Source organism: Calypte anna, chromosome 4 (genome assembly GCF_003957555.1).
Source record: "Calypte anna isolate BGI_N300 chromosome 4, bCalAnn1_v1.p, whole genome shotgun sequence".
Lineage (NCBI taxonomy): Eukaryota > Metazoa > Chordata > Aves > Apodiformes > Trochilidae > Calypte > Calypte anna.
In genome coordinates, this window is record NC_044247.1 from 17,806,635 (window position 1) to 17,833,365 (window position 26,731).

At 44.3% G+C, this 26,731-nt stretch overlaps 1 protein-coding gene across 2 annotated transcripts; it reads right to left on the minus strand.

The window, feature by feature from the left end:
- Positions 1–26,731, minus strand: LOC103534147 (ligand of Numb protein X 2). 2 transcript variants are annotated; one of them, XM_008500080.2, is made up of 11 exons: positions 26,648–26,696; positions 17,447–17,503; positions 14,101–14,554; positions 11,337–11,563; positions 9,732–9,928; positions 8,176–8,541; positions 5,625–5,810; positions 4,963–5,137; positions 4,578–4,788; positions 717–875; positions 1–235 (listed from the first exon to the last, which is right to left on the minus strand). In XM_008500080.2, the coding sequence occupies exons 2-11, from the start codon at positions 17,472–17,474 to the stop codon at positions 100–102; spliced, it is 2,139 nt and encodes a 712-aa protein (XP_008498302.2). In that variant the 5' UTR covers positions 17,475–17,503; positions 26,648–26,696; the 3' UTR covers positions 1–99. The 2 variants fall into 2 exon arrangements, with proteins under 2 accessions (XP_008498302.2, XP_030304795.1); XM_030448935.1 differs by lacking the exon at positions 17,447–17,503 and having other exon boundaries at positions 9,732–9,931; positions 14,101–14,556; positions 26,648–26,731.

Here is a 26,731-nt window from a genome sequence, read left to right on the forward strand (position 1 = left end):
GGTGCTGTGTTGCAAGAGTTCAGCATTCCCTTGGGTTTAGGTGTCCCACGTTTCACTTGGTGTGATGGCCAAACAATACCTGAACCTCCTGGGTGTTTCTCACACGAGGCTTCCTGGCCAGGAGACCACAGTGAGTGTCACCTTGTTCCTTTGCTCCTTCAGCATTGGGATTAGTTCCGAGTTGCTCATTCCTATGGCTGGCACTCCATTTACTGCCACTATCTCATCTCCACACCTAATGAAAACAGGAAGCATGCTCATCAGGACTTAGTTATTATAAGTCATCCAGCCCACCCTGAGCCAAGGGCATCAACTCTTTGTTGAAGCAACTTCTTCACTTTGACTCAGTCGAAGAGGGCAAGAGAAAAGGAGGACACTGTTTGCACTGGAGTGACACAGCAGAGAAGGTCACCAGCAGCAGAGGGAGAAGTTTTACTTTCTACTTTTACCTAATTACTCAATTAAAACCTTAACAGCCTTTTAAAGTGTAACCATTAATGCCTTTAGTTGCACCTTTGCATAGAGAACCCAGCCCCCTCATTAATATAGGACTTCTCGTTTGTTACACCTTTGGTAACAGCATTAACTGCACAAGTGAGACTTCCAAGAATTAAAGTCATTAACTTCTAGCTCAGCTCATTAAAAGGGTCCCAGCCCCTCAGTAAAGCAGTGCACACTGCTGGAGGTACCAACAGTGCTGCAGCTCCCACACGTACTTGAGTTTCCTGTCCCGGAAGGCAGGAGTCCCGGGCACGATGGTTTTGATGAAGAAGGGTTGGTTCCCTTTGCTTTCCTCAAAGCCTCCAACAATGCTGAAGCCCCAGCTTTCCAGGTTGCCTTTGCTGAGGACAATATCTTGACAGCAGTGGAGGTAGCTGTGAAGACAGGCACGGTCAGGAACAGAGAAAACTTGGGAGTGCGTGAAGAAAAACTGCCTAAAGTGTAGCTTTGTAATTTCTTTTCTCATCTTTATTTTCTCCTTCTAAGAACCTGAGGCAAGCCCTTTTCAGGGCATGTTTCAGGGATGATTCTCAGGTTGGAAGATGCCAGTCCTTTAGACATGTTGTCTCAGAATTGTCAGTGCTAGTTTAAGAGAAAATTACCATCCTCTAAAGGGGTTTGTGACCTGAAAGACTCATGAGTAACTTGATGAATCCTCCTAATGAATATGCACAGGACTGGTGACAAGAACTGCTCATGAACAGCAGTTACACCCATGCAATTAATGAGACTTGAGCTTTTTTAAATTCCATCTGTACATTACACACTTGGTGCAATAGAGGCATCAGCCAACTTGTGATGTAGGGCAAACTCTCTTCTAGCTGCCAAATCATGGAATCCCAGATTGGTTTGGCTTGGAGGGACCTCAAAGATCACCCAGTTCAGCCCCTTTCATGGGCAGGGACACCTCCTACTAAATCAAATTGCTCCAAGCCCCATCCAACCTCTCCTTGAACTCTTCCAGGGATGGAGCAGCCGCAGCTTCCCTGGGCAACTCCTTCCAATGTCTCACCACCCTCACAGTGAAGAAATTCTTACATCTGGTCACAATCTGCCTCCTTCCAGTTTAAAACCATTACTCCTTGTCCTGTCACTAGAAATCAGAAGATGAAAGGTCTTTCTGCAGGACCTGCACCTGGAGCTGCTGAGTGCAAAAAGATCTTGGACTCCTCAGTGAGAGCTCCCAGGCCACTGCTTCTTGGAATTCCCTCTCAGTAAGCCAGGGGTGTGCTGCAGTGCTGAGGCTGCCTTGGAGAATGGGATATTTTGGTGCTAACAGCTCTTGCTCCTCGAGTTTGTAGCACAAAGAGGCTCAGAGCCATTGTGAGGCAGCTGGAAAGGTGGAGCATGAGGAGCATGGGTGTGAAGCTCAGGTGCTCTGGCTCAGTCAGGTCCCCCTCTGGCACCCATCATCCCACCAAGGGAATTCCAGCAGCTAAACTTTTTTTTTTTTTTTTTTCCCCACCTCGAGGGGTTTTGCAGATTGCAGATGAGTTTCAGATTTCAAAAGCCTTCTCAGTTACCTGCTTTTAAACTGTAATTTACTTTTGTCGGAGTTCTTTGCACAGAAGGGCTGGCAGACCTGGCTCTAGCTTACTGGTGCCTCCATGGTTTTCTTCTACTGGTCCCACAGAAGTGTGAAAACACAACCATGAGAAAGGCATGTGGCAGCTGGTGCAGATCAACAGCCCAGAGAGCAAGAGTGATGAGTGCTACATCACCACAAGAACAGAAATAAACATTATAGACACATTCTCCAAGATCTGGGAAAGGCTGTTTGCTAGAAATCAGTTTCCCATAGGAAAAAAAAAAAAAAAAAGGGTTTTAGGAAGAGAAAGGTTCATTTACTATAATGGAAAATGACTGTGGGAAAAGAACTTGAGACTTTACAGAAAGGTGCAAGTTTTATCCTGACAAAAACTCTGCTGAGTTTGCAGTTCTGCATCAGAGCATGGAGTGAGCTGGGGCAGGGAGCACCCAACAGTTGTTGCAGAAAGAGCTCAGGCTTCCTGGAGACTGGCTTCAGGGAAGCCCAAAGGAAGAAGGCAGAAGGAAAGCTGCTTTCCCACCCTCTGAGAATTATCCATAAGCCACACTGCGTACAGTTACAGTTTTCAAGAGTCAACACTTCTAGAGAGAAAAGGTAAGTCAAGCTGTAAAGTTGGCATTTCTAGTAGCTTTAGGGCTCAGTGTGCAAGGAACTAGGACCCATACCCCCTCCAAAGCAGGATTTTGAGATGGGCCTTCTGTAGAGAGTGGTGTATAGAGTGGTGATGATAAATGTTCAGTAGCAGTTAAGTAGTAGCATACAATTAACTGGTAAGACTCACCACTACCAATTAATAACAAAGCAAAAGAATGGAGGAGTAAGTTTACAAGGACAGCAGAGCTACCCACAGCTGTGTTACAAGACAAAACATGCAAGCAGGAGAGCAGCCACCTGGTGCAGAGCTGCCAATACGAGTTGCCTGAGGTTAGATGGAAAAATCCTGCCACACTGCCCCTCTTGGTGTGGACAGGTTGGGATCTTCTGCACCATCCTAAGTCCTGCAGGATGAGTTACAGAGGCTCTGTGTTTCAGGCCATCACCAAGTGTGCAGAGATGACAAGAAAAGGAGTGAGGAAGCACAAGAGTTACACTTTTATTATGGGAAAGAAGGAGGAGGATTTTGTCAAATGCTGAAATGAAATAACTTTGCTTTGTGCCTCCTGACCACCCTCACAGAGGACCAGAAGGCAAATTGGGATGTCTGAGTTCAGGCAGGAGTAAGAAAGAAAGGCTGAAGAGCAGAAAGGGCATCTGGAATCATTGCTCCATGCTTCAGTGGCAAGGTGCAGCAAGAGACAAATGAAAAAGGGGTTCAGCATGAATACCAGCAGAAAAAGAACTTCAATATATTCTTGACTCCAAGGCAGGGGAGCAGAGAGTGGGCTCCAGTCCCTGCAGCAGAAAGCTTGGTGGAGCTGCAAGCCACCAGACATCCAAAGAAATAGGAAAAAGAAGGGAAAAAGCAGAGCCAGGTTTTGCCTTCACTGCAGGAACACCAGCTGGTGTCTGAGGGTTTGCACTCAGGTTCAGGCTGTCTGGGTGCAGCTCTGGGCTAGTTGGTACCAGACCTGGCCAGAAGGGACAGGCTGAGTCCCCAGGGAGCAGAGGGGCTGAGTCCAAGCCAAGTTACAGTCACTCAAGACACAAAAGCTGCCTTCCCTGGGCTGGTTTGTTTAGCTTTTACAGGCTGCTAGGTAACACGAGGGTAATGTAACAGAGGCTTTGTTAGGATTTCTTCTTTCAGGTGCCTCAAGAAACAAGGCTGTAAATAATCTGGGTTTCCCACAGAAGGGTTTGGCTTTACTGTTTCATGTGAATCTCCTGTACCAGCCTCCTCCAGTCAGCTGGAATGACAACAGGCTCTGCCTTTCACAGCTGGAGGTATTTTAATGAAACTGCAAACGTGAGCAAACCAGAGGCTCACTTCATCAGGGAGAAGATAGAAATTCAGACTTTCAAAGCCCCAAACTTGTCATCTGGAAATGACCACATAGCTGCTAAAATCTGTACTGTCTGCTGTCCAAAGCTTTGCAGCAGAATCACTCAAAATATTCAGAATCATTTCTGTTTCATGCTAAGGATAACAATTCCAACAGCCCAGAAGAATGCCTGCCCCTAAGTGAGATGGTCAGATAAATAACTATAAAACAGCACAGCTCTCTCTTGGCCACAGAGTGATTTCAGTTAATGATATTTTAGCAGAGACTGCATCTGTGTGTCTACTTCGTGCCTCAAATGCCCAAATCTGTACTTCTCATTTTCTGTGGTAGTTATCTTAGGAAAAACTTTCCAGTAACTTCTGAAATACCATTACTGTCCAACAGGAGCTGGGGGATGATGGGTAACACCCTGACCTCTGCATTCATTTTACTGTCATCTCTCTGACAAATAAGTTTTTCCACTGCTTCAGAGTGAAACAGATTACCAACAATGCTTCCAAGTCAAACAACAAAGCAATTAATTTCTGGTGTGTGAGTGAAAGTCAAGTGTGTGATTGAAGAGCTCTCCAGAGAGTGAATAAGCATACCTGGGCAAGCCAAGCCACGAGATCCAGAGGGGAGACCAACTGAATCCTTGCTCCTTGATATCCAGAGACAGCTCTGTTGAGTTCAATGATACAATTTCTAGGGCTTTTAGTGTAACTGAGTGGGAAGCTGCATTGGATTTCAGTGCTGAGACAGCTTCATAGTAGTTCAGGTGAGTCAAGTCAATGCCATTTATGCTCAAAAGTACATCTCCTGTTGATTAAATAAGATAGGGTTATTTCAGGCCTTTTGCTGTGCAGCCCATTTCTTCCTCAGGAGCTCAACTGGAACCTTATTTTCTGCCTCACTTCAGTCTCCAGATCCAGTTTTCACTGAGAAAGAAACCAAACAGTTCCTAAAGGCTAAAGGGGCTGAGTGGCTCCTTACCTCTCTTGATTCTGCCATCTCTGAAGAGGCATCCAATGGGCTGCACGCTTGTTACATAGATAGGGAGCTTGTTTTTGTTATCCCTTCCACCTCCAATTGTTATTCCTAACGACTCCTTTGGTTCCTTTTTTATTGCAACTGTCTTCTCATGACTCGCATATCCCTGAGGCAAATCCTGCAGAGGGATGACAGGACAAAATGCAGCTTCATGAATGCAAACACTGAAGTCACCCAAGCACTACAGGGTAGTTTCTGTAGTTTCTACTTCTGTCCTGGAAAGCTCCAAACCAGAGGAATAACTTAGTGTCACTGTGCAGTACCCTGAACACATTGTGCTTGATGGGTGTTGAGAAGCAAGTCCCAAATGTCTCATGGATGGTAAATTTTTCCCATTGCTTTTTCCAGAAAAGAAGATTAAACACTGGTTCTGCATCAGCATGAGACATTTGAAGACATTTTGACACCTTTTTTTGCCCTAAAAACTCTGTTTCCCCGTAGATGACAAACGTCCAGTTCTCCAGTACAGGCCAACCTGCTGCTTCTCAAGAAAAAAATGGAGCTACAGATCAGTCCTATGTGCTAAATCACCATCACAGAGCAACCATAATAGTCCTGCTAGACCAAGACTAACCAGCACTTTTCCTGTTATTTACAAAATCTACCTTCTGGTAGTTAGATTTTCGCCTGTAGTGGTTCTGGTCCGGTCGTCTCCGGTGGTGCACGGGGCTCCCTCCATTGCTGCTGCTGCTGCTGCTGCTGCTGTTTGATGTGCTGCCATCTTCTACTGGGTCAGACAGCTGCATGCCTGGTTGCCTCAAGACCACGAAGTTGACTCTTGAGTCACTGGTCTGCCAGGAGAAACAAAACAAAACGAAAAAAAGAGTATAAATAAACCAGCAAAAACAAATCAGAAGTGAAGGACAGCCCCTCTTGTCATTGTCCTGGGGAGAGGTAAGGAGTGGCACTGCTCTCTACAAAGGGTCTGAAACACAGGGCTCTGCAGCCTGGTGGGTTTTGTGGAGAGCCACAGAATCCTGTGGTGAAAAGAAAAAAGGAATTAGCAAATGTGAATGTAGAAGGAACAAGAGAAGGGGCAGACTTGTGCCTTCCTCCCTTACGAGCATCAAACCATGGAAGGTGGAAAGTGATGGTTAATTCCTTCACTTCAGCACACAAAAAACCCCCAAACTAAGTTATTGTGCTGTGATCCAAAATGAGCAGAGCAACAGCCCTGACTGGTCCGTGCCATGGATGCCCACCCTGATGTGAGTACTGCGTATTTTTTTTTTTTTTAATGTAAAAAAACCTCATCAAAGCTCTTTCCCTCCCAGCTCCAGTACCTCCCAGTACCATGTGTATTGTTCAGCATCTCCCACCCCTTTCTTCCCCCAGAGCACCTGAAGACATGACCTTTTCTCTAAGATTGCTGCCAGTTAAACACTTAACCAGCTGGATGTCTGGCCTTGGCAGAAGGACAGGAAAAGTATTCACTATTGTTACTGCTCTTCTCATTCTGGTGGCTCTTTCAGATCACTTCACAAAACCTTATTGTGCAGAGCTCCACTGGGGTAAGGCGTGTGTGTGTTTAATTAGGGCACTTCCTGCAGAGGATGCCAGAAGCATGGTTGCTGCTCTTGATTCTCGAGGTGGGACCCTGCTCCCCTGTGCCACAGAAGTGAATTCCCTGGCTTCTAGTTCATTCCCTGCATCAGCTAGTTTGGAGGTTGGTATTTTTTTGGTTTTAAACCAGTACAGGTAAGTTTTGAACTTAAAACCTTTCAGCCTCCCAAGTCACTTCAGCTACAGCATTTTTTTTCCCAGGCAGGTAGGCACGGACCCATGTCTTCATAAAATACATTGTAAACAGCACATCCTAAGATGGGGATTTGCCCTCCCCTTCAACCAGGAGTACCAGACTATGAGTAGTACCTATGGCTGTACATGTATATGCACAAACATACAGTTGGAAATGGTACTGCAGGTAAAATAACTCTTCTTTTTAACCAAAATTAAAATTACATTTCACCAAGAGTTTAAATCAGCCTTCAGAAGAAGTGGCAATGTTTAGAAGACTCTCAGAGTTTTACACAAATGTAACTTCAAAGGAAACTCCATCACCAAACCAACTGAAGCTGGTTCTGAGACTTTGGTTACTGATTTCAGTGGGATCAAGGAAGAGTTCCTCACACAGGAGTTGTGTTTGCACAGTGTAACAGAAATACATCAGCACTTAATGGCATGCAAACAAAATTCTAAGGGGCCACAGGATGAAATCATGTATAGAACATAAAAAAGGATGCCAGTGCTGGAACTCTGCTCTCTCTCTTTTCTCCCATGCCTCTGCACTCCTCTGCTGATTACCAGGAAGAGAACTGGCTCTCCCTCACTCTGCTGACCTCAGATCCTTCCCAGGATATAAACAGCACGTGATGAGATGTATTGTGTTGGGATCTTTAGATAAAAACTGAAACTGGAGGTCATTGCCTAGGGAGATAAAGAATCTAAACTGATCAGCCTGGTACCTGCTGCACACAGAGCAATCCTTAAGCCTTAACCAAAATCCTTTGCCCACTCCTTTCACCAGAACATTTGGCATGCTGCAACAGGAGCACATTCCTATGGTGCAGACCACCTCTCTTCTCTCTTCTAGTTTATTTTATTTCTGGTTTATTTTAGCCTGAGGAGCCTCATCTCATTTGCTAGACTCTTCTCCCAAATACAGGTAAGATGGGGAGAGAGGGCTTCAAATCAGACAAAGGGGTTCTGTTCCCTGCTGCCAGCCTATCACATCTCCTAGCAAACACCTTCAGTTTGACTGTTTGAAGCACGAGGGGCTGTCCTCATCTCTCCTTTCCTCTGCTGCATGTATCTACAGAGTGCACAGGAACACTCATTCTGCACAGAAGGCTCAAAGCCCCACAGCACAAAGGAGATCCAGTTGCCTTGGATGAACTGAAGTGCCACGAGCAACTGCCTCACTTCAGACTTGTCAGAGATGACTCACGATGGATTCCCACTCTTTATGTTTATCTTCATTTGGAAGCTGTGCTTCCCACACATCCTCAGGGAAATCACTTTCCCAAAGACAGATTTCAGGGAATGCAGTCTGCTCTAGTGTGTTTTGTTAGCCCTTGGGTCAGAAGAGGATCCCTGCCATCAATGCAGGCAGCTGCAGAATCATTAGCAGTACAACATCACCACATCATAAATTACCTGGATTATCTGTGCAGCAGCCTCGGGTGTTCCTTGCCTCAAATCCTGGCCATTTATTGACAGGACTCTGTCATTCCGACTCAGCTTCCCATTTTTGGCTGCCAAACCTCCCTCCAACAGATCTAGAATAAAAATCCCTGCCTCATCTGTCTTCCTGATCAGTTTGATCCCCAAGGGCTCGGAGCGCTCCCTCTTTATCAGGGTCACGTGGATCACTTCCCGATTTGTGGAAGAGGAATCCTGCTGTGCAGTCTTATTGGAAAAACCCTTCTCCTGCAGGACCATGAGGTGGAGAACAGGACCTGGGTGGCGCAGGAAGGAGACAGCTTGGCAGTGAGTCACACTGCTGATGTTGACACCGTTCACCTAGAAAGACAAACAAAGCAGCGTCACTAATCAGAACCTGCAGCACCGAGGCGGTGTCGGCAGCGCGGAACTTCCCAGAGCTGGGCAGGATGTCCAACCCCCTGGGCAGTGCCATGGCTCCTGATGCACATCAGAGAGGAGAGTTTTCTGGAAAAGATGGCATGTGAAATTAAACCACAGTTGATGGTAAAGAGCTGAGGACAAGACAGGACAACTCACATCACTAACAAATCTGAAATGACAAAATACTCCATCGGTGCTCCCAGTGTTCGGTGCACACCTGAAGGAGAAGACTCAAACTGGAGTCCACTCATCCTCATTTTTAGAGTGGAGGAGTGGTCCATGGTCTACAAGAATCAATTTAATTGTGCTTTTACCAAGGTAACTTTAATTAGCTGCTTTTTGCTTTGTCTGGTGTCACATAAGGCTCTGTGCTGTCTTCTTTTAGGACGTTCACGGTTAGGGCTGCCAAGGGTGGGGACCTGCCCTATTTCCAGCCCAGTGAAGACATGTGCAGTTCAACTGGATAAAAGAAAAATGACTATATTGGTCTAAGAAACCAGCTTGGAGATTGTATTGTGTACGTGAGGCTTCCAGTCCATACTGAAGTCCACAGCCCAACAGGACAATTAGGTCCTTTGTGGCTCGCCAAATAATTATCCCTAACGGGGAGTTGCTGAGAGTCCTTGCTGTGTGGAGGCTTCACACAAGCTTCTGTCCTCTTGATAAGCCCACTGCCACCTGGGCTGATAAATCTGGAAACTAAATCTGGCTGTGGGTCAGCACAGGAGGAGGTTGGTGCTGGTTATTACTCATGTTCCATATCTGATGCTTACCTCAAGCTGTGAGGCCTCAACTTTGGACCTGCCCACTGAGAATATGCAGCTTAAGCAACGTGGTGGAGTGAGCAATGAGAAGACTTCCTAACTAGAGCAGAGCCCTTTGGAGAGAATAATGGTGCTGCTGGGTGAAATTTATTAGACAGAAATCTTTCTTTTATCCAAAAGGGCCTAAATTTCATAAGCTATCAAATATGCAATGTTAATATGAGTATGACTGGAACAGACTTCAAAATCTGCTTCTCAGCCCCAGGAGACAGGCAGTGCTGCTGACACAGGAGGCTGATCAGTGCTTTAAACCCTCAGCTGTAGAGATTTCCCAGATGGGACTACCAGTGGGGTTTTACTTACCTCAAGAATATGGTCCCCAGGTGCTATTCTGCCATCTGCAGCAATGACAGAATCCCTCAGGACTTCTTGAACAACAATGTTTCCTAGTGGGGTGTCTTTACCCCCAACTATCCTCATCCCCAGCTCTTCCTCGGGGTCTTCTCGGTGGATTTCAATGGTGGTTGTTTCAGCCACAAGGCTGGTTCTCTGGGGGAGGTCTGCTGGTGGGAGTTGGAAAAGGAAAAACAACACATTAGCAGAATTTTCCTGGTGTGGCACCACAAGATTTGTAACACTGGCAGTTCAAAGTAGTGTCTGGAAGGGAAAGCAGTTTGATCAGGAGAGGAAAGAATAGGCCAGATTTATAACCTGAAAAGCCAGGGTTCCTTTACAATTTCTCCAGAGTGCTTCCCACCTTCGTCTAGCTTATGGCAGATTTAAACTCTTCCATTATTATTTCCTGAGCTTTACTAAAGGGCATTCAGTGTGTTTCACTTCCCATGCTACTGTGGCAGCTGGGAGCACACACATGACAACTGCCAAATGCCAATATGCCCATTAGAAAAGGGAATTACTGAGCTGTAATTACTGGTTGTGGTGACTTCACCACAGGCAGCTCACTGCAACTTCCCTCCTCTAATTTCCTTTCTCTCTCTTTTCCCATCCCCCCTGTAAAACAGGAGAGATGTTTACCTATTTCACAGCACACTTGAAGACTAGGCAAGGCTTCTGCAGACACTTTGAAGATTAAAGTTGTTGTTAGCAAGTCATATTAAATCTCCCAGCACTGCAAAATTTAGGTTGGCCCAACACTCTAATGAAGCCAAGCACCCTGCCTGTCCAGGTGAAGTGTACTTGTCACACACTAGATGCAAAAAATGCCCTAAGTGTCCCTTGGGAAAAAAAGAGAGAAGTAAACTGACCTGTGTGTTAACTCTGGCACAGGCACAGCAGTTGCCATCTCCAGCCCCTGCATGCTTGGAAACTTGAGACTAACTTTGCAACAAGGCACAGAGGTTTCCAGGCTGCTGCCTTCTAGCAGGGGTTGAGACAAGCTGTTGTGTACTGGAGATGGGGACTATTATCTGCAAGGGTTTAATAACTGCCTATTCATCCCAAACCCAAGCTATGCTATAAAAGCACGCTGGCTGCACACCCTTGCAGAGGTACTGACCACTCCAGGAAATCAATTGTACACTTAACTTTCTTAACAAGATTTAAAAGAAGCTGGAACATTTCCTAATTGCTAATTATTTGGCTTCTGCAAGTGCTCTAAGGGCTGCCTGTTCCCACTGACAGGGACTGCCTTTGTTTCTGCAAAGCATACTGCAGGTACTGCAGTCTCACAGAGATTTTCAGCTGTTCTGCACAGACAGTTTTGTGCTTGTGAACAGATCCTGCCACACCTGGTGCATGTGAATGCTCCTCCCTGCTGCACAAGGAGAAGCTGAGGAAAGAGCTTACTCTGAAGGCTACTAATGGATGGGTAGCATTGAAGAGTTCTAGGAATGCTGGGGACATTTTGAAAATGGAATTGCCTGAGATAGTTTTTCTATTTTTCTCATTTTTCTATTTCTCATTTTTCTATTGTAAAATGATAGTTGCATTTCTGTATCAAACTCTCACCTTCTTCAGTCTCCTCAAAAGCTGGATTTACCAGTCCAGGCTCTGCAGTCCCTAGTGATACCACAGCAGCTGCAGAGCTTTCTGCCACCAGTGATGATCCTCCACTTGGTACCTCTGGATCTTTGGGTGGTGTTGTCTCTGCCTTGGTAGGAGGATCTTCCTTCCCTTTGGAAATGGGATTCTTTTTCCTCTGGAGTTCAGATTTGTATTTCTTGAACCCAGGACACCTAGAGAGAGATGGTTGGTGACTGTGACTGGTCTTTGCCCGTGTGGTTAACCCAGCACACATCAGCTCTGACTGATAAAGGTTAAGGGAATAACCACATCCAGGATCTCAGCAGCTGCAGAGCTTGTGTCATGGATGCTGAAGTTTATTCCCATTCTGCTTGTACTAGTATCAGCTTAAGAGAGGGCTTGTTATTTTATTACTTTCAAAGGTATTAAGCAAATTATTTTTAAAAGGAGACTGCAATAGGAGTGGGAGTCTCCCTTACTAAAGATTTACCTGGGAAACACTGGCTGAAGAAAACAATTCCCCTTAAAACATAAGCAAGTACTTTGCTTGGCCCTGTGAGTGATGACTGAACTGCATCTTTATGCAAAGGAACTGGCTCAAGTTTCAAGCTCAGCCTTAAATTAGGCTTTGTTTTTAACAATCCAGTAGCCTGCAAGAGCAGCAAGCAAGACTTGGGTTTTTTTTATTTTTGTTGAATGAGACCTGCCCCTCAGAGAGCACTCCACCAGTCCATGCCTGTGAGGGCTCTACCCAAACAGGAGCAATGGAGAGCAGTTTATGATCCCACTGATTGCTCCTGACAGAGAAGTTCAAGAAGTTATTCTACATTCAACAAAATGTGCTCCACAGGCAGGTACAGCACAGCCAGCCTTGCTCAGCAAAAATGAGCAAGGAAAACCAAGTTCTTTTATCAAAAAAGGTGGCAGGTGAGGAGGGTAATGAATGCAAAAGCATCACTTTCAGAGACATGAGTAGTATTGGGTGTTTACCAGAGTCACTTTTCAAATTAAACTCCACTATTTACATTCTGGCTAAACAAGTCTCATGCTGGTATTACTTCCTCTGGTTTATCCCTACTCATTTATTCTCCAAGCATTGAGATGACCTGAAACTTAATGGCAGAAGCTGACTGATCCACTCATGCACTTGGCCTTCCTAGGATGCTGAGGAACAAATTCATGTTGCACAGAGCAAATCCCCTCTCACCCAAAAAAAGGCTTCTAGATGCTTATTTCCTTAAGTCTCCTGCTTTGGGTTAATCTCACTTAAAACTAAAGCACAGGAGTGTGCAAATCCTAGTATAATTTTTTTTCCCTTCACTTTTTTCATTGTTGAGTTTAAGTAAGATCACAGCCCAGGTGAAGCAGCCTCGGTTTTCAGAACAGACTCTGTGAGGAAGCCACAAAGAACTATCAGAGGTCTAAGAGAAAGATAACAGTTTCCAGCCAGGTCTCTTGAGGTGAACTTTTCAGGGTGCCTCCCTCTTCTCTGTTTAACTTCTGTGCCAGAGGGATTAACAAGTGACAGAAGTTTACTGATACCAGGGTAGATTTGCAGGGCAGAGGAAGGCTCAGCTCTGGTTTGGGCTGTGGCTCCAGCAGCCCTGTCCCTGTCCCCTAAGCATTCAGCTCTACAAAAAGTAGAAAAAGTAACAAAAAGTACAAGGAGTGAGTTTAAGAAAAAGGAAATTACAAACTTTCACAGACCAAAGGAAAGGGGCATCTTCTGCCACTTCCCTGGCTATACCTTAAGCTCTCAGCTCGTGGGTACTGGAGATGAGCAAGAACCACAAGGACGTGTCCCAGGCTGGAACTGCAAAGGTGTCCTGAGTGTAACTGTTCCCTGTGCACTGGTTTTTGGCCTATTCTCAACAAAGGCAATTGCTACAAAAAGCTTCAATCTTGCTGAAGGGAAAGAAGCCTGTTTCATTTCTCACCATGCACTGACAAAACACCCACTGCCAGGGAAGGTCTCCTTCTGCCTGCAGCAGGGCTTGTACTTAGCTCCCTTCCCTGCAATCACTAATCACGTAGGAACAAGCATTTTACAAGTGCCCTGGCCAGAGCTCTTTGTCACCTGCACTTCTTTTAAAGCTGTAATATTCTGCCTGCCACCACCTCTACCAGCAGTGGAAGGACCAAAACACCTCGCTGCTGCCAAGGACAAGAAAAAAAAAAAGGTCTCCCTATGCAAGCGGGGAAAAAAAATAAATTTTTTTTTGTTTGCTTTTCTTTCTCAGCGAAAGGGGAAGGTAATGGAATTAGAAGTAGGTGACTCAGCATCTGCATAATGTACAGCTTGGAGGGACTTGCATTATTTGGATCAAAGACTTATGTATTGCACATCTTAATTGGACCAATTAAACTGGCAACACTGCATGATCCCCCCCCTGCTTCCAGAATGTTGCCATGTTGTGCCTGCCTGTTCCCTGCAAGTGGAACAAGAACGAGCACCCTGATAATAATTTTTAAGTCCAGGACACACAGATTTCTGTGCATTTGATAGGTTTTGTGTCTGGGGACAACCTGCATGCAAGCACCTCCCCCTTTGCCTCTGGAGCACATGAGCACAGACACACACAATTACCTTGTCTTCACCCACCCACCTTGCTGGCCTCACCCTCTCTCATCTCTGTTTGTCCCATCTTGCCCCGGTTTAAGGGCTGCCCTGAGAATGGATCTTTCTGGTCAGCAGCCCAACAGGCAGATGGGGTTATACAAGGAGCAATAATACCATGTGAGGAAGCACCTGTTCTGCAGATGAGCTTCCAGTTCACAGCGCTGCATGGTCTGCTGGCAGTCTGCCTTGAAAGGACAGAGCACAACCAGCTTATCCAACAGGTTCCGTACCAGGAGGCTGGATTTGTGGCACTGCTGGAAAGAGAGCTTCTTCCTATCCATAGGACAAAAGTTATACTCCTGCATGAAGTTTTCCAGGCACTTGAAACAGTACGTGTGGCCACAGGGGGTGTCCATAGGTTGGAGCAGAGGCTGGAGGCAGATGTGGCAGATGAGTTCGTCGTCCACTTCGTCCTGGAAGTTGTAGAGATGATTGTCCAGCAAGAGGTGGAATTGACCACACTCACAGCAGAGTTCATTGGGTTGGGACGTGGGATCTTCTGCTGTGGGGTCAGCCATGACAGCCAGCATCAGGCACTCACAGCCCAGCAGCAAGGGGACTTGGCACACAGCAGCTGTCTGACCTCTGAGGAGAGGGAGAGAAAGAGAGAGTTCCAGCCAGCTGCCCACTCTAGATCAAACCAATGAAAAATTAAATGGCATTCCAGCCTGAAGTCCCCCCTGGAATCTTCACCCCACACCTTAGGGATCTTCCTTCCACAGCAGCCCTGTGGATGATCAAGCCAGAAGGATCAGGGAATGCAAGGACATGACTCAGCAAAACGTTTCTGGATAAATTCAGCTTAAATGACTTGACACACACAGAAGATAAAACCCTGCCAAACTTAGGAACTAGGAAAGCTGAGACCAAAGCTGCATGTTCTTGAGGGAGAAGAACCCAGAGAAGGGAACAAAAGGATAACCAAGAATGGGATTTTTAAACTCATCATTTTTCTCCCTGGCTTTCCAGATTATACCAAGTATCTTACAGACTGAAGCATCAGTTTGAGGACTTCTGGTTATTTGCATTTTTGTTTTTGGGAGGGATGAGGAAGAAGAAAAGGAAGGGATTTCAAAAGAAACTCGCATCTAACCACATTTCCTTCCTTTCAAGCCCACTCCCTTCAAAAAAAAGTTAATTTTACCAAACAATGCATTGTTTCTCCCTCATCCATGCCTAAGTTCACCCATGGAAACTAATTTCCTATAGAAAGGCTAAAGCTTTCTAAGTGGAAAAAACAAAGAATTGTCCACATCACAGTCTGTTGTGACACAAAGGGTTGAGCTTTAGCTTCTTACAGTCAGGGAGAGGATGAGGGACAAACCAAGTTCTTTGTAGCTCCCACTCTACTGGTTTTAACAGAGATGTCTCCAGTCACATCCAATTTGAATCTTTCCTGTTGTAATTAAATATCAAATTCACCACTTTTGTTAGCAGATTACTTCACAAGCACAGAAACTGCTGCAGGAAGGGTTGGTTGTTTTCTTTTTTAACCTGGCAGTGATTTAATCAAGTAGGAAATGGGGTACAAGATGAAGCTAACACTGTATTTCACAGTAGGGTGTGTGGGTGGTGGTAGTGAGGTTTTCTGGGGAGTTTTAGGGTTGGATTTTTTTTAATGTTCATGTAAAAAAAAATAAAATCCTAGTCTTTTAAAACAACAACAAAACAAATTGCAGAACTCTGATGAAATGGAAAATTTCTGAAAGGCACCATGGAAAAATCTCTGAAAACAATTGCTTTACCTGGACCAGCCAGAAGCCTAAGCAAGAGAGAACACTGGTCTGCACCAGTGCCTGGAGGTCATGGCTGGCACGAGGCAGCAGCTTTGGAGGAGGGTAGGCAAGAACAATAAGACAGGAGGAACAGCAAGAAAAAATTAGTCATGGGTTTCTAATAAAAATCATTTATCATTCTGCTTCAGTTAATCGTCAGGCATAAGTCAGGCAGTTAATTAAAGGGATAACATATCACCACCAGAATCAAGCCATTCACAGGAGAACTGAACCTAGCCATAGAAACTTGTTCACTTCAGAAGATGAAAAACTTCTCTGTCAGGGTTCCAGCTAGGTACAGGGCATGAGTTCCTTTCTTCTCCTCCTGCTGCTGCAGTGCCAAGAAAGCATCTTCCCCATCAGGAAAGCTGATGTTTTTGCATTTACTCCTTAACTCTTGCACAGCTGCCTCAGTGCTCCCCAAAAGAGAAAGTGCAGTTCATGGCACACAAGCAAAACAAAGCAGCTGTCTCCTCCATGCCCCCCCATCTCCTACAAGTCCTCCTGTGCTTTGGTACTTACCTCCATCTCAAAGAGGCATCCCTACTGTTTGCCTTAGAAGTTTTCATCTGAGCTAAAAAACCTTTAATTAATCTTAAATCCTCTGATCAGTGAAAAGGAAAAGATTTCAGCACCAATCACTTGACTGCACCTACCAATTCTAATCAATCAGTTCAGCACCAGCAGTTAAGGAAACACCAAGCTTCCAAGGCAAACATCTACCCAAAAGAAATACTTGTGCTTCGGGTTGTAATATTTGCATAAAGCTTTGGCAAGTGATTAAACAAATCCACTTTCTCACTGAAAACAAACCCCATGGTAATTTTGCTGATAAACTACTTTTATATGGGATTTTTTTCAGATTATTTACCAAATTCATTCCCTGCCCTCTGTGTTTAAAGGTTATACAAGATGAATCCCATTTATGAGTCACCTCAAAACCCGTGGAAGATAAAAGCATCACCTCAATCTTGCTGCTTTTTTCTCTCCCCTGTACCCGGGAGCTGCCGTGCTCTCTAGATCCTCGAAAACAAGGCCTGAAAGCTTTCATTCCTAAGCGCCAAAATAAATTTTCCTTTTCCACCACGGGTCCCGTGCAGAGGGAGGACACTCCTGCAGACACCGGGGAACCTAAGCCTGACACCTCGGTGCTGAAGCCCAGCCCACAGCCTTCGGCGAGGCAGGAGCTGAGCAGCCCAGGAGGGCAGCAGGCTCCAACAAGCCTCCCGCTCGCTGGGTGATTCAGTCTGCGAGCAGATGTGCTGCAAGAGGAAAATTGCTAACATCTTATTCAGCAAAGATGACTACACAGCACAACAAGACAGATTTAAAGTGTCTGGCAAATGCTCTGTTTCAACACAACAGGCAGGCTTGCCCTCAGCTTCTCGTTTCAAGAGGGTCCCCAGGATTCTGGCTTTGGGGGGGGAAGTTTGTTATTTACTCAGTTGTTTGCAGTTTCCATCAGATTTGAGGTACTCTGAAGGCCCCCTCTTTGCTCGTGTCTTGCTCCTGTGGTTACACCATTCCCCCCCTCCAGCTTCTTTCCATCCATGGCCACCTTGAGGGGTACATGACCTGCTCTTGCCTTTCTCCACAGCACCTGGATCTCTCCCTGAGCCCCACATGGGTTTTAACTCACAGAGTGCACAAGGGAATAATAATAGAATAAGGCTCTAGTTTGGTCCCAAGTTACTACTTACTGACTTGGTGGAAGCCCAGCGTGTTCATAGGCTGCTGCTCTGGTGGACTCTGCTGGTCTGTAATTCAAGGAAAACCTCTGGAGTCTGAATAAGTTAGCAAGTAATACATACATCCCATTCCTATCCATGACAAAGAACTGCAGGAAATAAAGTAGCAGAGATCTCTTTATGTTTCCCCATTTCTTGCCCTGTGTAGGCTAGAGAAAAGACTTCTTTGGATTCACTTTTATCTTTATTGTGTTTCTTCAAAGAGATCACTATTGGTGGTGCTTCTTTTTTTTTGCTTTTTTTTTTTTTTTAAGTAGGATTTATTGTACTGTAAGACTGACTCAAAGACTTGTTTTATATATATAAAGGAAGACTTATCAGGCTGTCTAATCTATTTCCCTGCCAAAGCAAGACTATTCCTGACAATATTAGCACATTGCCTATTCTTGTTTAACTCTGCTAGGGCACAGAGCCTCAGATATACACCCCCTCTGCACATCTACAGCACTGGTAATAACTCTAGTAGGGACCATGCCAAGAACCACACCAACAACTGCTCTGCACCATTCCTGATGGACAAACTCTGCTCAGTTCTCCAAAGCACTTGTGAAGAGAACTTACTACTTACTTTCACAGGTTAAAAAAAAATATAATTTTTAAAAAGCATAATTATCTAAGAACTATTTCCAGCATTGTGCCTCTACTTGCACTCCAGTGACTGGAAAGGAGCTGTGGTACCTGGTTATCCCAAGAGCACATCCCTGCTCCCAGTCTTAGCATCTGAAGCCTCAGCATTCCCAAAGGCAGCTTTTGGTTGTGGTTTTTAGGGTATTCCAGCATTTGATACAAGTTACTTTCAGTCAGGAACACATTTACCTTAGTGACCTCTCTTTTTAAGGTGTAACATCCTTGGTATTCCCACCAAAACCTGAGAAATTGTATCAGGAGAGGTTAAAATACAGACACACAGAGGCATCAACTCGAGGTTATTTAACACTTCAGTATTTCTCTGAATGTCATCCCAAAGGACCTGCCTAAGATCACATAGGGAAAAAAATAAACCAACCAATCAAAACAAACTAACAATATAAAAAAGGAAATTAAGACTGTTTCTGTTAACTAGCTGGTCTACAAGTATGGTGTGTGAGCCAAAGGTATCCCATATTGCAAAATAAATGCAGCCACCAGGCTGCAGTAAGGACACAGAAGTATAAGACTTTTTCTAACAGTTGAGGAATGTCTCCATCCTTTAGTTAAAATTAGTTAAACAAAACAAACAAACAAACCAAAAAAACAAAAAACAAAAAAAAACCCCAACCAAATAAAAAAAAAAAACTCCAACCAAACAAAAAAAACCCCCAAAAAACTGTCATATAAATAGTTCTCAATATTAAAGCCACAGTAAGTCTCAAAGTATATTGGGCCACAGAAAATACTTAGGAAATAGAAGGGGTTCATGCTTCTCTGCATCTGTAGGTCAGCACTTACATGTTGATAAAACCTCAATACAAAAGTTGGCTTTGAAATTGCAGGGCTCATGCCCCACGTATACTGCTATGTAATAGTTTACTGCAATAATTACACCAATTATTGTATTTATAATGACATTTCCCTGGGAGACTGGAAAGGCAGCATTCCAACTAAAGGCTAAACAATTAATTTTAATTTTCTTTTTTTTTTTTTTTTTTTTTTGGAGGGTGGACAAAACAAAGCCAGCACATTCTGGTTTAAGATGACTGAGGGCACACACCAGCAGGGCACTAACCCCAAACCTTTCTGCTTATCTGAAAGCAAGTTCATGCTGGATTCTAACACAGCCAACCCAGTGATAAAACATGAAAAAAAGTGGCAGAACTTCTGCTAAACTTTTTTCAAACAGTTTTCACCCAGCTAAGAAGCCTTGTGTTTCACAGGATGGCAATTCTTGTCATTCTACAGACAGAGAAGCACACTGTGCAGGAAGTGTCTGTAACAGGGGGTTTATGCTGAATTTCATTGCTATTTTGTGTGTACAAAATGGGACAGGCTTGGGATGGAGCCCACTGCTGTCCTGACTGAACACTTCCAGTGTGCTGCTGCTGTAGGGTTTCACAACCATGAGTAAACTGTCCTTAGTTTACAGTAGTGGCAGAGAAAATAGTGTTGAAATATCAGAGGATTTTTATAAGTAGTACTTAAAGTAGCTCAAAACCACAGTAGTGAACCCAAGAATAGTTGCAGGTGGTGATACAATGTCCTATTATCCTTATTTTCTGATGCTGCTGAAGATAAGGCCACTGATTGTAAAAGTAGGAAGTCAGAGCTTCTCTAAATGGTCAGTTTATACAGCTAAATAAGAAACAATCCTTTCACTAATTAACCTTGCCTTCAAGCCAAAGGGTTTCTAATAAGCCACCTCCAAGAGTAACTGCTCAGCACCTTTAGGAACACTTTGATTCAGAAACTCTCAGTCCAAGCTGCTTTACCATGCTCAATATAAAGGGAGATCAACAACTTAAAAGTGGTCACTGTCCCCATCACCTATGCTCATTTGTTATCCATAAATCTGAAAATAAGTTGTATTCTACCTCCCTGGTGTTTCTGTACTCATTGGACTATTTTGTAGTTAATCTGCTTGAACTTCTGGGCAAGTATCTGTTTTCTCAACCAGTAAACAGAAAACCAATTGTACCTTTTGTTAATTATAATCAGGATCATTATCCTGTTAGACTAGAAAAGACTTTTTATTCCAGGAAACCCAATTCTGAGGGATGTGCTAAAAGGCTTTGTTGACAAGAGCAAGACTATCCCAAGGAGCTTTCTCCTTAACAACTTTTGCCATATCAGCTCCCCAGCATGGCACATTTTAACACATTTCCAGTGTCAACATCATGCACTTGAAGACGGATTTTTTTTTAAACAGTTTGGTTAGTTTATTTGGAAGTTCAACATTAGAAAAAAGAAAGATCTCTTAGCTTTGTATTACCTATTTTAAAAACCTCATTAGCAATCAACAACTTAAATTGCAAACACGCCCCTAATTTTAAGAGGAAGAAATGCTGACATGAAAAATGAAGAAGCTGGCACTTAAAATTCATTTCCCTCACTACCATATGCTCTTATCATTTGCTTCTCAGGGCAGGTAATGATATCACAGAGCAGTGACTCTCACCAGGGACCCAGCATGCTGAAGTAGAGGCACTACACAGATGTAATTTCAACAATTAATCCCAGTATTTTCCACAGAGCAGAAGATGCTGGTGTTATGGTTCAGTAAACTTTATCTGAACAACAAGAACTTGTAAATTTCCTCTCCCTTCCTCTCTTCTGAAGGAGTTAAGTAGTGGTGTAAAATGTTTTCCACGTATGCTTTTCTTCCAAGGGGACTGAACTGCAATGATTTTAACACTCTGCTCTGAAAAATGGATAAATTAAATGCTGTCAAATAGAAGTGCTGCAGAAAAAAAGCTGTTTTGGTTATAATTCTGCTTGTTTTCTCACCTTTTGCTACGTCCACCAACCTTTCTACACTCTGCCTTCAGCAAAAACATGCAAGTTTCTCTTTTTATCCTGGCAGGAATTCTGGTGAACCACTCACATAAATCCATCTGCTGCTTTGCAGAAGTTGACCCAAAGACTCTTAAGGAAGTTTCACCACTGGCAGCACATGCAGATTTTGTTTTTGTTTTTCTTTTTTTAATTCTTTTTGTTCTTTATTTGTTCTTAATGCTTTTCTCTTGTGTCTAATCATCTCTCTCTAGGAAACTCAATACCCCTACCCCCACCCTCACCTATATTTTGAATTTGGCAGCTATCTGCAATTCCATCCCTAAATGTCAGTTTGATGTTTGTGAGAAAAGTTCTCTATAGAGACAAAGAAAGAAGGAATCCAATGCTGTAATTTAAGGATAAAGGACCTAATCTGCAATTAATAACCAAAGCTTCTCTTGCAATTGTAGCCAAAAGCCCAAAATCAAATCAAAGAGGGATTAGGAGACTTGATGTTAAGATTTAGGTTTATCTAAAAATCTGGCAGCTCGCTAACTTTCCGAAGAGTTGGGTTTGGTTCTGAGGATGGGAGGTAAAGATGCTCTCACCACATCATTGCCTGTGAGCCTACCTGCAAATTCCTTGTCTACAGAAAGAAAATACCACCACAGTGTGTGGCACCTGAAAGCAGCATGGGATGTGCAGAGGTCTGGCTTGGGCAGAGCTTTCAGAAGGAGCCAGCCCTGAAAGCCACAACTCTGGCAGTAGCTGACAAAAGCAACCAGGGACATCACTGTCCAGTGGTGATCTGGGGGTTGCAACAGGGGGCAGAAATAGCAGCTGCTTCCTCATCACTGACTTTCTGAAGCATACAAGGGAAGAAGCAAACTGTGCAGTATGGAACTGTATGTTCTTAAAAGTCACTGTTTGAACATCCTTCCCAAAGCAGGCATTGTCAGATATACTTGGGAGAAGGGGGAGGGAGGAAGAGAGAGACTGTACCTTTTGGTAGACCTGTGGTATTTCTCTAGCTCTAAGCCTTCCCTGTCTTGTCAGAAAGTCCTACAAAGCTTTAAGCACACTATCAGACATTACATTACAATTAAATAAAACTCATTTCAGTTTAAAGAAACCAATCTTGGCTATTCTCAGCCTTCAACATGAAATAATCAACTCTCTAGGTCCATTAAAAACAAACAAACAAACAAACAAACAAACAACAGCCTCACAAACATTTTACCACCAGGTGATGGTGAAGGGGATAGAAAGAAAACAAGTTATCTTCATTTAAACAGAAAAACCCCTAAAGACTCTAATTCCCAACTACATCTCAAGCTGTGGTTCCTCAGGATGGCACACAGCAAGGTTGGGAGTCAGCTTCAGCTCTTAGCAGTGCCTGTGGGAGGGCAGAGCTGCTGCAACCAGTAGCAGAAATGTCCTTCAGCACAGGTGGCAGCAGGGAAGTAAATAAGCACTACAGGGGAAGTGAGTCAATAAATAAATTAAATCTCTGGATTAAGATTCCCCCAGAGATTTACAGCTCATTTTTATTATGGCTCGTTTTTAAAGGACTTGAGAAACATTCTGCTGCTTAGGACATCTGTATTTCAGGTTCATGAGCCTGAGTGCAGTTGCACACCTAATTAAGATGCCTTTTCGTCACAGAGTTTCTCCTGGTCGATCTTGTTGACTTTAGACTTAAGCAAACAGATCTCACAGGCAGGGGGGCAGAAAACTGCAAGGGGTGGTTTTTTATTTTTTTATTTTTTTTTAATATTATCCTGATTTAAAGCTGCGTCCAAGCTGGTATCAGAAACAGGTCTTGAAGACCATTGTTATCTTACCTTACTGGGCACATATTTACAATACACATAAATGGGAAATGATTGTCCCTTGTTCTAAAAATAAATTTTTAAATGGCCACGGCTGTCTCACCAGTTAGAAGAGCTGGAACAAGAGACCAAAGTCCTTCAGCTGTCCACAAATCAATGCAGCAGTCAGGTTCTTCCTTAGCCACCCCTGAAGGGCCTGGGTGCAGGTAGGAATGAGGAGGCAATCTCCTTTCTCTGCTGAATTGAAGCCTGGTGAGATTACAAGTCAAGTAGCCAAGTAGCCTCAGGTGCTAACCTCTCAGGGAACTTCTTTTGTTGTTTTGGTTTTTTTACATCCTAAATAAATAATAAAAAAAGGGCCCAGAAGCCCCATTAAGTTTATTTTTATGGGTCCTACTTGAAACAAATCACACAGTAATTTCTGCTCCCTACCAACTGAGATCATGTAAAAGAGGATATCCTCCCATTTAAGGTTCCTAGGGCAGGAACAGAGTGATTTATTTATTTATTTTCTGTTTAGAGACCTGCAATAACACTTAAAGAATTTATCTGTTATTTATTAGTCTGGAGGTGGGAGGTTAATAAGTCTGAGAACTTTACAAATAGGCCTGATGGTGATTTACTGGGCTTTTAACAACTGCAACACAACTGATGTCACAGGTGAGCCCCATAAACTTTCAGCAAGTCAGGTTTTATCTGAATCCCTTTTTAACAGTCAGAAAAAAAAAAATAATCAGCTGTTAAGAGATCGCTGTGGTTGTTTACAAAGCTTGCACAGATTAAGGCCCAGTCAAAGAGCAGAAAAAGCTAGACAACACGTTTTGTTTTTTTTAAAATACACATCCCTTTTCCAGTGCTTCCCTTCCGGGATATTCCAAATAAGGAACACTACAGTCTTCAAACAAAATCTGCACACAGAACTTCTGAACTCAGGGGACCACTATATATACATAAAACCAGCCTGGAAGCTGCTGATTGTCTCTCCAAGTTCCTCTGGCTTTATTCAATTTCCCTCCCTCCAGCCCTGAGTGCTTTTTCCTGGACCAGCACAGTAATTCTTCCTGCTCACATTCACCTAAATCCCCTCCAACCCTTTAGGTGGTTCATGAGATGCTGGCTCATGGGCAATCTCTTACACAAAGCATAAAACAACTTCACCAGATATTGTCATATTTTCAAACTCCAGTCACATCAAGAAATTTCTAAGCCACCAACAGCATTTTATGTGTTACAAACCAGGGAACAAACCGAGGAGGGATTGTCAGATGCAATTCCTAACAACTGTAGGGACAGCACTGCTAAAGTAAGCTGAGAAGGAAAAGCCAAACAAGAGGGTTTTGTATTGAACCAGCAAAACATACTCAGGCCTGTGAGTAAGACAACAGCTGCAAGTACTCTGGCAAGATATACACGATCAGAATGAAATGATGCAGCTTCATTTTCAAAGTGAAATCAATACAGCAGTTGCAGGGGAATTTATTTTGTTTTAATGCAGGAAAGAAAAAAAAAAAGAAATATATGGCAATGCACAAAATACAGCAGGGGTTGCTGTGGGAACTATATTTTATTCTGCACTTGTATTTATTCTTTCAAGTTTATTCTTGTTATACTCTGAAGGCTAAGACTCTACATAAACGTTTACATTCAGCTTTTAACCATACTGGGGGAAGTGCAGCACTACCATCATTTATGAAACCATTAATTACAATTTCTGATGGAAGTCACTGGAATTGCCATCCAGGTAGTTCTAATGTTCTGCAGAATAATCCTCATCCTGTTTCACTAGGTAACTTTGAGCTTCACAGGGTATTTTTGGAGGTCATTTACCTGCCAGTTCCCTTCTGTAGCTCTTTCTTCCACCTTGTTACATCTCTCATTCCCCAGGCCATATGGTTGGGTTTGTGTCTTAAGTTTTGCTCACTTGCCTCACTATTTATTTGGTTATAAACTGTGAAAGAAACTTGTCTTTCAACAGTCTAAGTTTCCTTTTAGCTGCACACCACAGGTCCTTTTCCCAATTTCAGTGGGGTTTTATGCCAGAGCATCCCTGTTATTTAAATGAGTTACATGTGCATCAAGCTTGTATACTAGAGCAGACACATAAATAAGGTGAACAAAAGTGTGAATTTACAGCACAGCTGAGCTTTCCAACAGCAAGCAAACCCCACAGAAGGTTGGTCTCCTGTTTATCATTTCTCTGCTCCATCCTCAACCATTCAACCCCTTTGTTTTTCCCTGTGCAAACTGTGGTGCTGTTCTGATTTCAGGAGCTGCTTCAGGGAGCAAATCCCTTTGCTGAAGGGAATAAATATTTCCCCTGCCTTAGCCCCTTTCAGCAAGCAGACGCACTTCCATCTGCTTAGTTACAGAGGAAAAGAGGGAGTCTGCCTGTGTAACTTAAGTTTTGTTTTGAAGGAGCCATGTGCACAGTCTGCTTTCTCTTTGCTGGAAAACTGCCAAAAATCTCTGGCCTTCAAGCATCAAGGACAAACGTCAGTGCTTGTCCCTCAGAGGCACAGCACACAACTGGCACTGCTGTGGGAGGATAACTACAGTTCTTTTAAACCAAACCCCACCACCCAGACCTTGGGGTGCTCTGGAGTCTTCAGAGGCTAAAGGATTTAGACTGGACAACTCTGGAGGTCTGTGACAGTGACAGAAACTGGCCTGGGCTGCTTGTTATCTCCACAGAGATAACCCTGCCCCAACATACCCTTTGAACAGCAGAAACCTCCCCAACACTTATCATCTGCACTTGAGCTGGAGCAGTGCTTCCCATGGAGCCTTTAGCAGTTCTGGTCCTTTCACCTTGACTTAAGAACAGAAACTAGAGCAAAAAGTGAAAATATAACCCTTCTTGGTACGGTAATTAACAGGAAAAATACTCATCGTGACCAAGGTAAAGCAGGACCAAAAAACCCCAAATCACTCAAGGAACTGGAAGTGCCATTTCAAATGTGGCTTAAAGCAAACTAAGCCTGCACTGCCACCAAAAGGGGCAGTCCCAGTGCCACCTCCGAGCCTGGCATCACCTGGGCTCTTAAATTTTCAGCCAGATATCGAGGCAAAGGCCAGAAATAGGGAGATGTCAAGTGCAGGCAGCCAAGCAGGGAGGCGGAGAGGGACCTCACCCCGCTTCAAACCCCTCATGGAAAAACTTTTAAAAATAATTTTAAACAATCTAGTTATATAGCATCCCACACGCATGTCCTTCCAAGCCTCTTATAAACCTCTCCAGAGCATTACCTCACGTTTAACATCACCTGTGTTTCTTACCTTTAAGGCATTTCCAAAACGTCCACATCGCCGCTTATCTCCACTTCTATTTATAGGCTTTTTTATTTTTTTTTTTTTTCCTGCACTAATTACCAGCACGGCACCAGAAACTTGCCAGCTTAGTACCTCTCCATCTCCGAGCAAAGGTTTGCCCGACAGCCTCCCAAAACGCCGAGTCCGGGGCTGCTGCTCCCAGAGCCCGACTGAGGAAGAGCTCAGCTCCGGGCCGGGCAAACCCTCACCCGCACTGCCCGGCGGCCCCAGCCGCACTCCCTGCCCCGTGTCACCATAAAGAAACAAAACAAGAATAAAACAAAACGAGAAAGACACTTGCTTTCTGACTCAGTCACGACTGTGAAAGAACCCTCAGAGAAGAGAGAACCGGGCAGGAGCTGCTTACACAGATGAGCTCAGACCCCTCCGCCCGACGCCTCAACCTCGGCGGGAAACGCAGCGCTCCCCTCACGGACCCGGTCCTCCCCTCACCGACCCGGTCCTCCCCTCACCGACCCGGTCCTCCCCTCACCGACCCGGTCCTCCCCTCACCGACCCGGTCCTCCCCTCACCGACCCGGTCCTCCCCTCACCGACCCCGTCCTCCCCTCACCGACCCGGTCCTCCCCTCACACACCGCTCACCTGTAGGAGACGGAGGCGGGAAAAGGAGTTCGCTCGCTCCTTCACCCCCAGGACAAGGGAGAGAAGAAGAAGCGAAGGAAACCC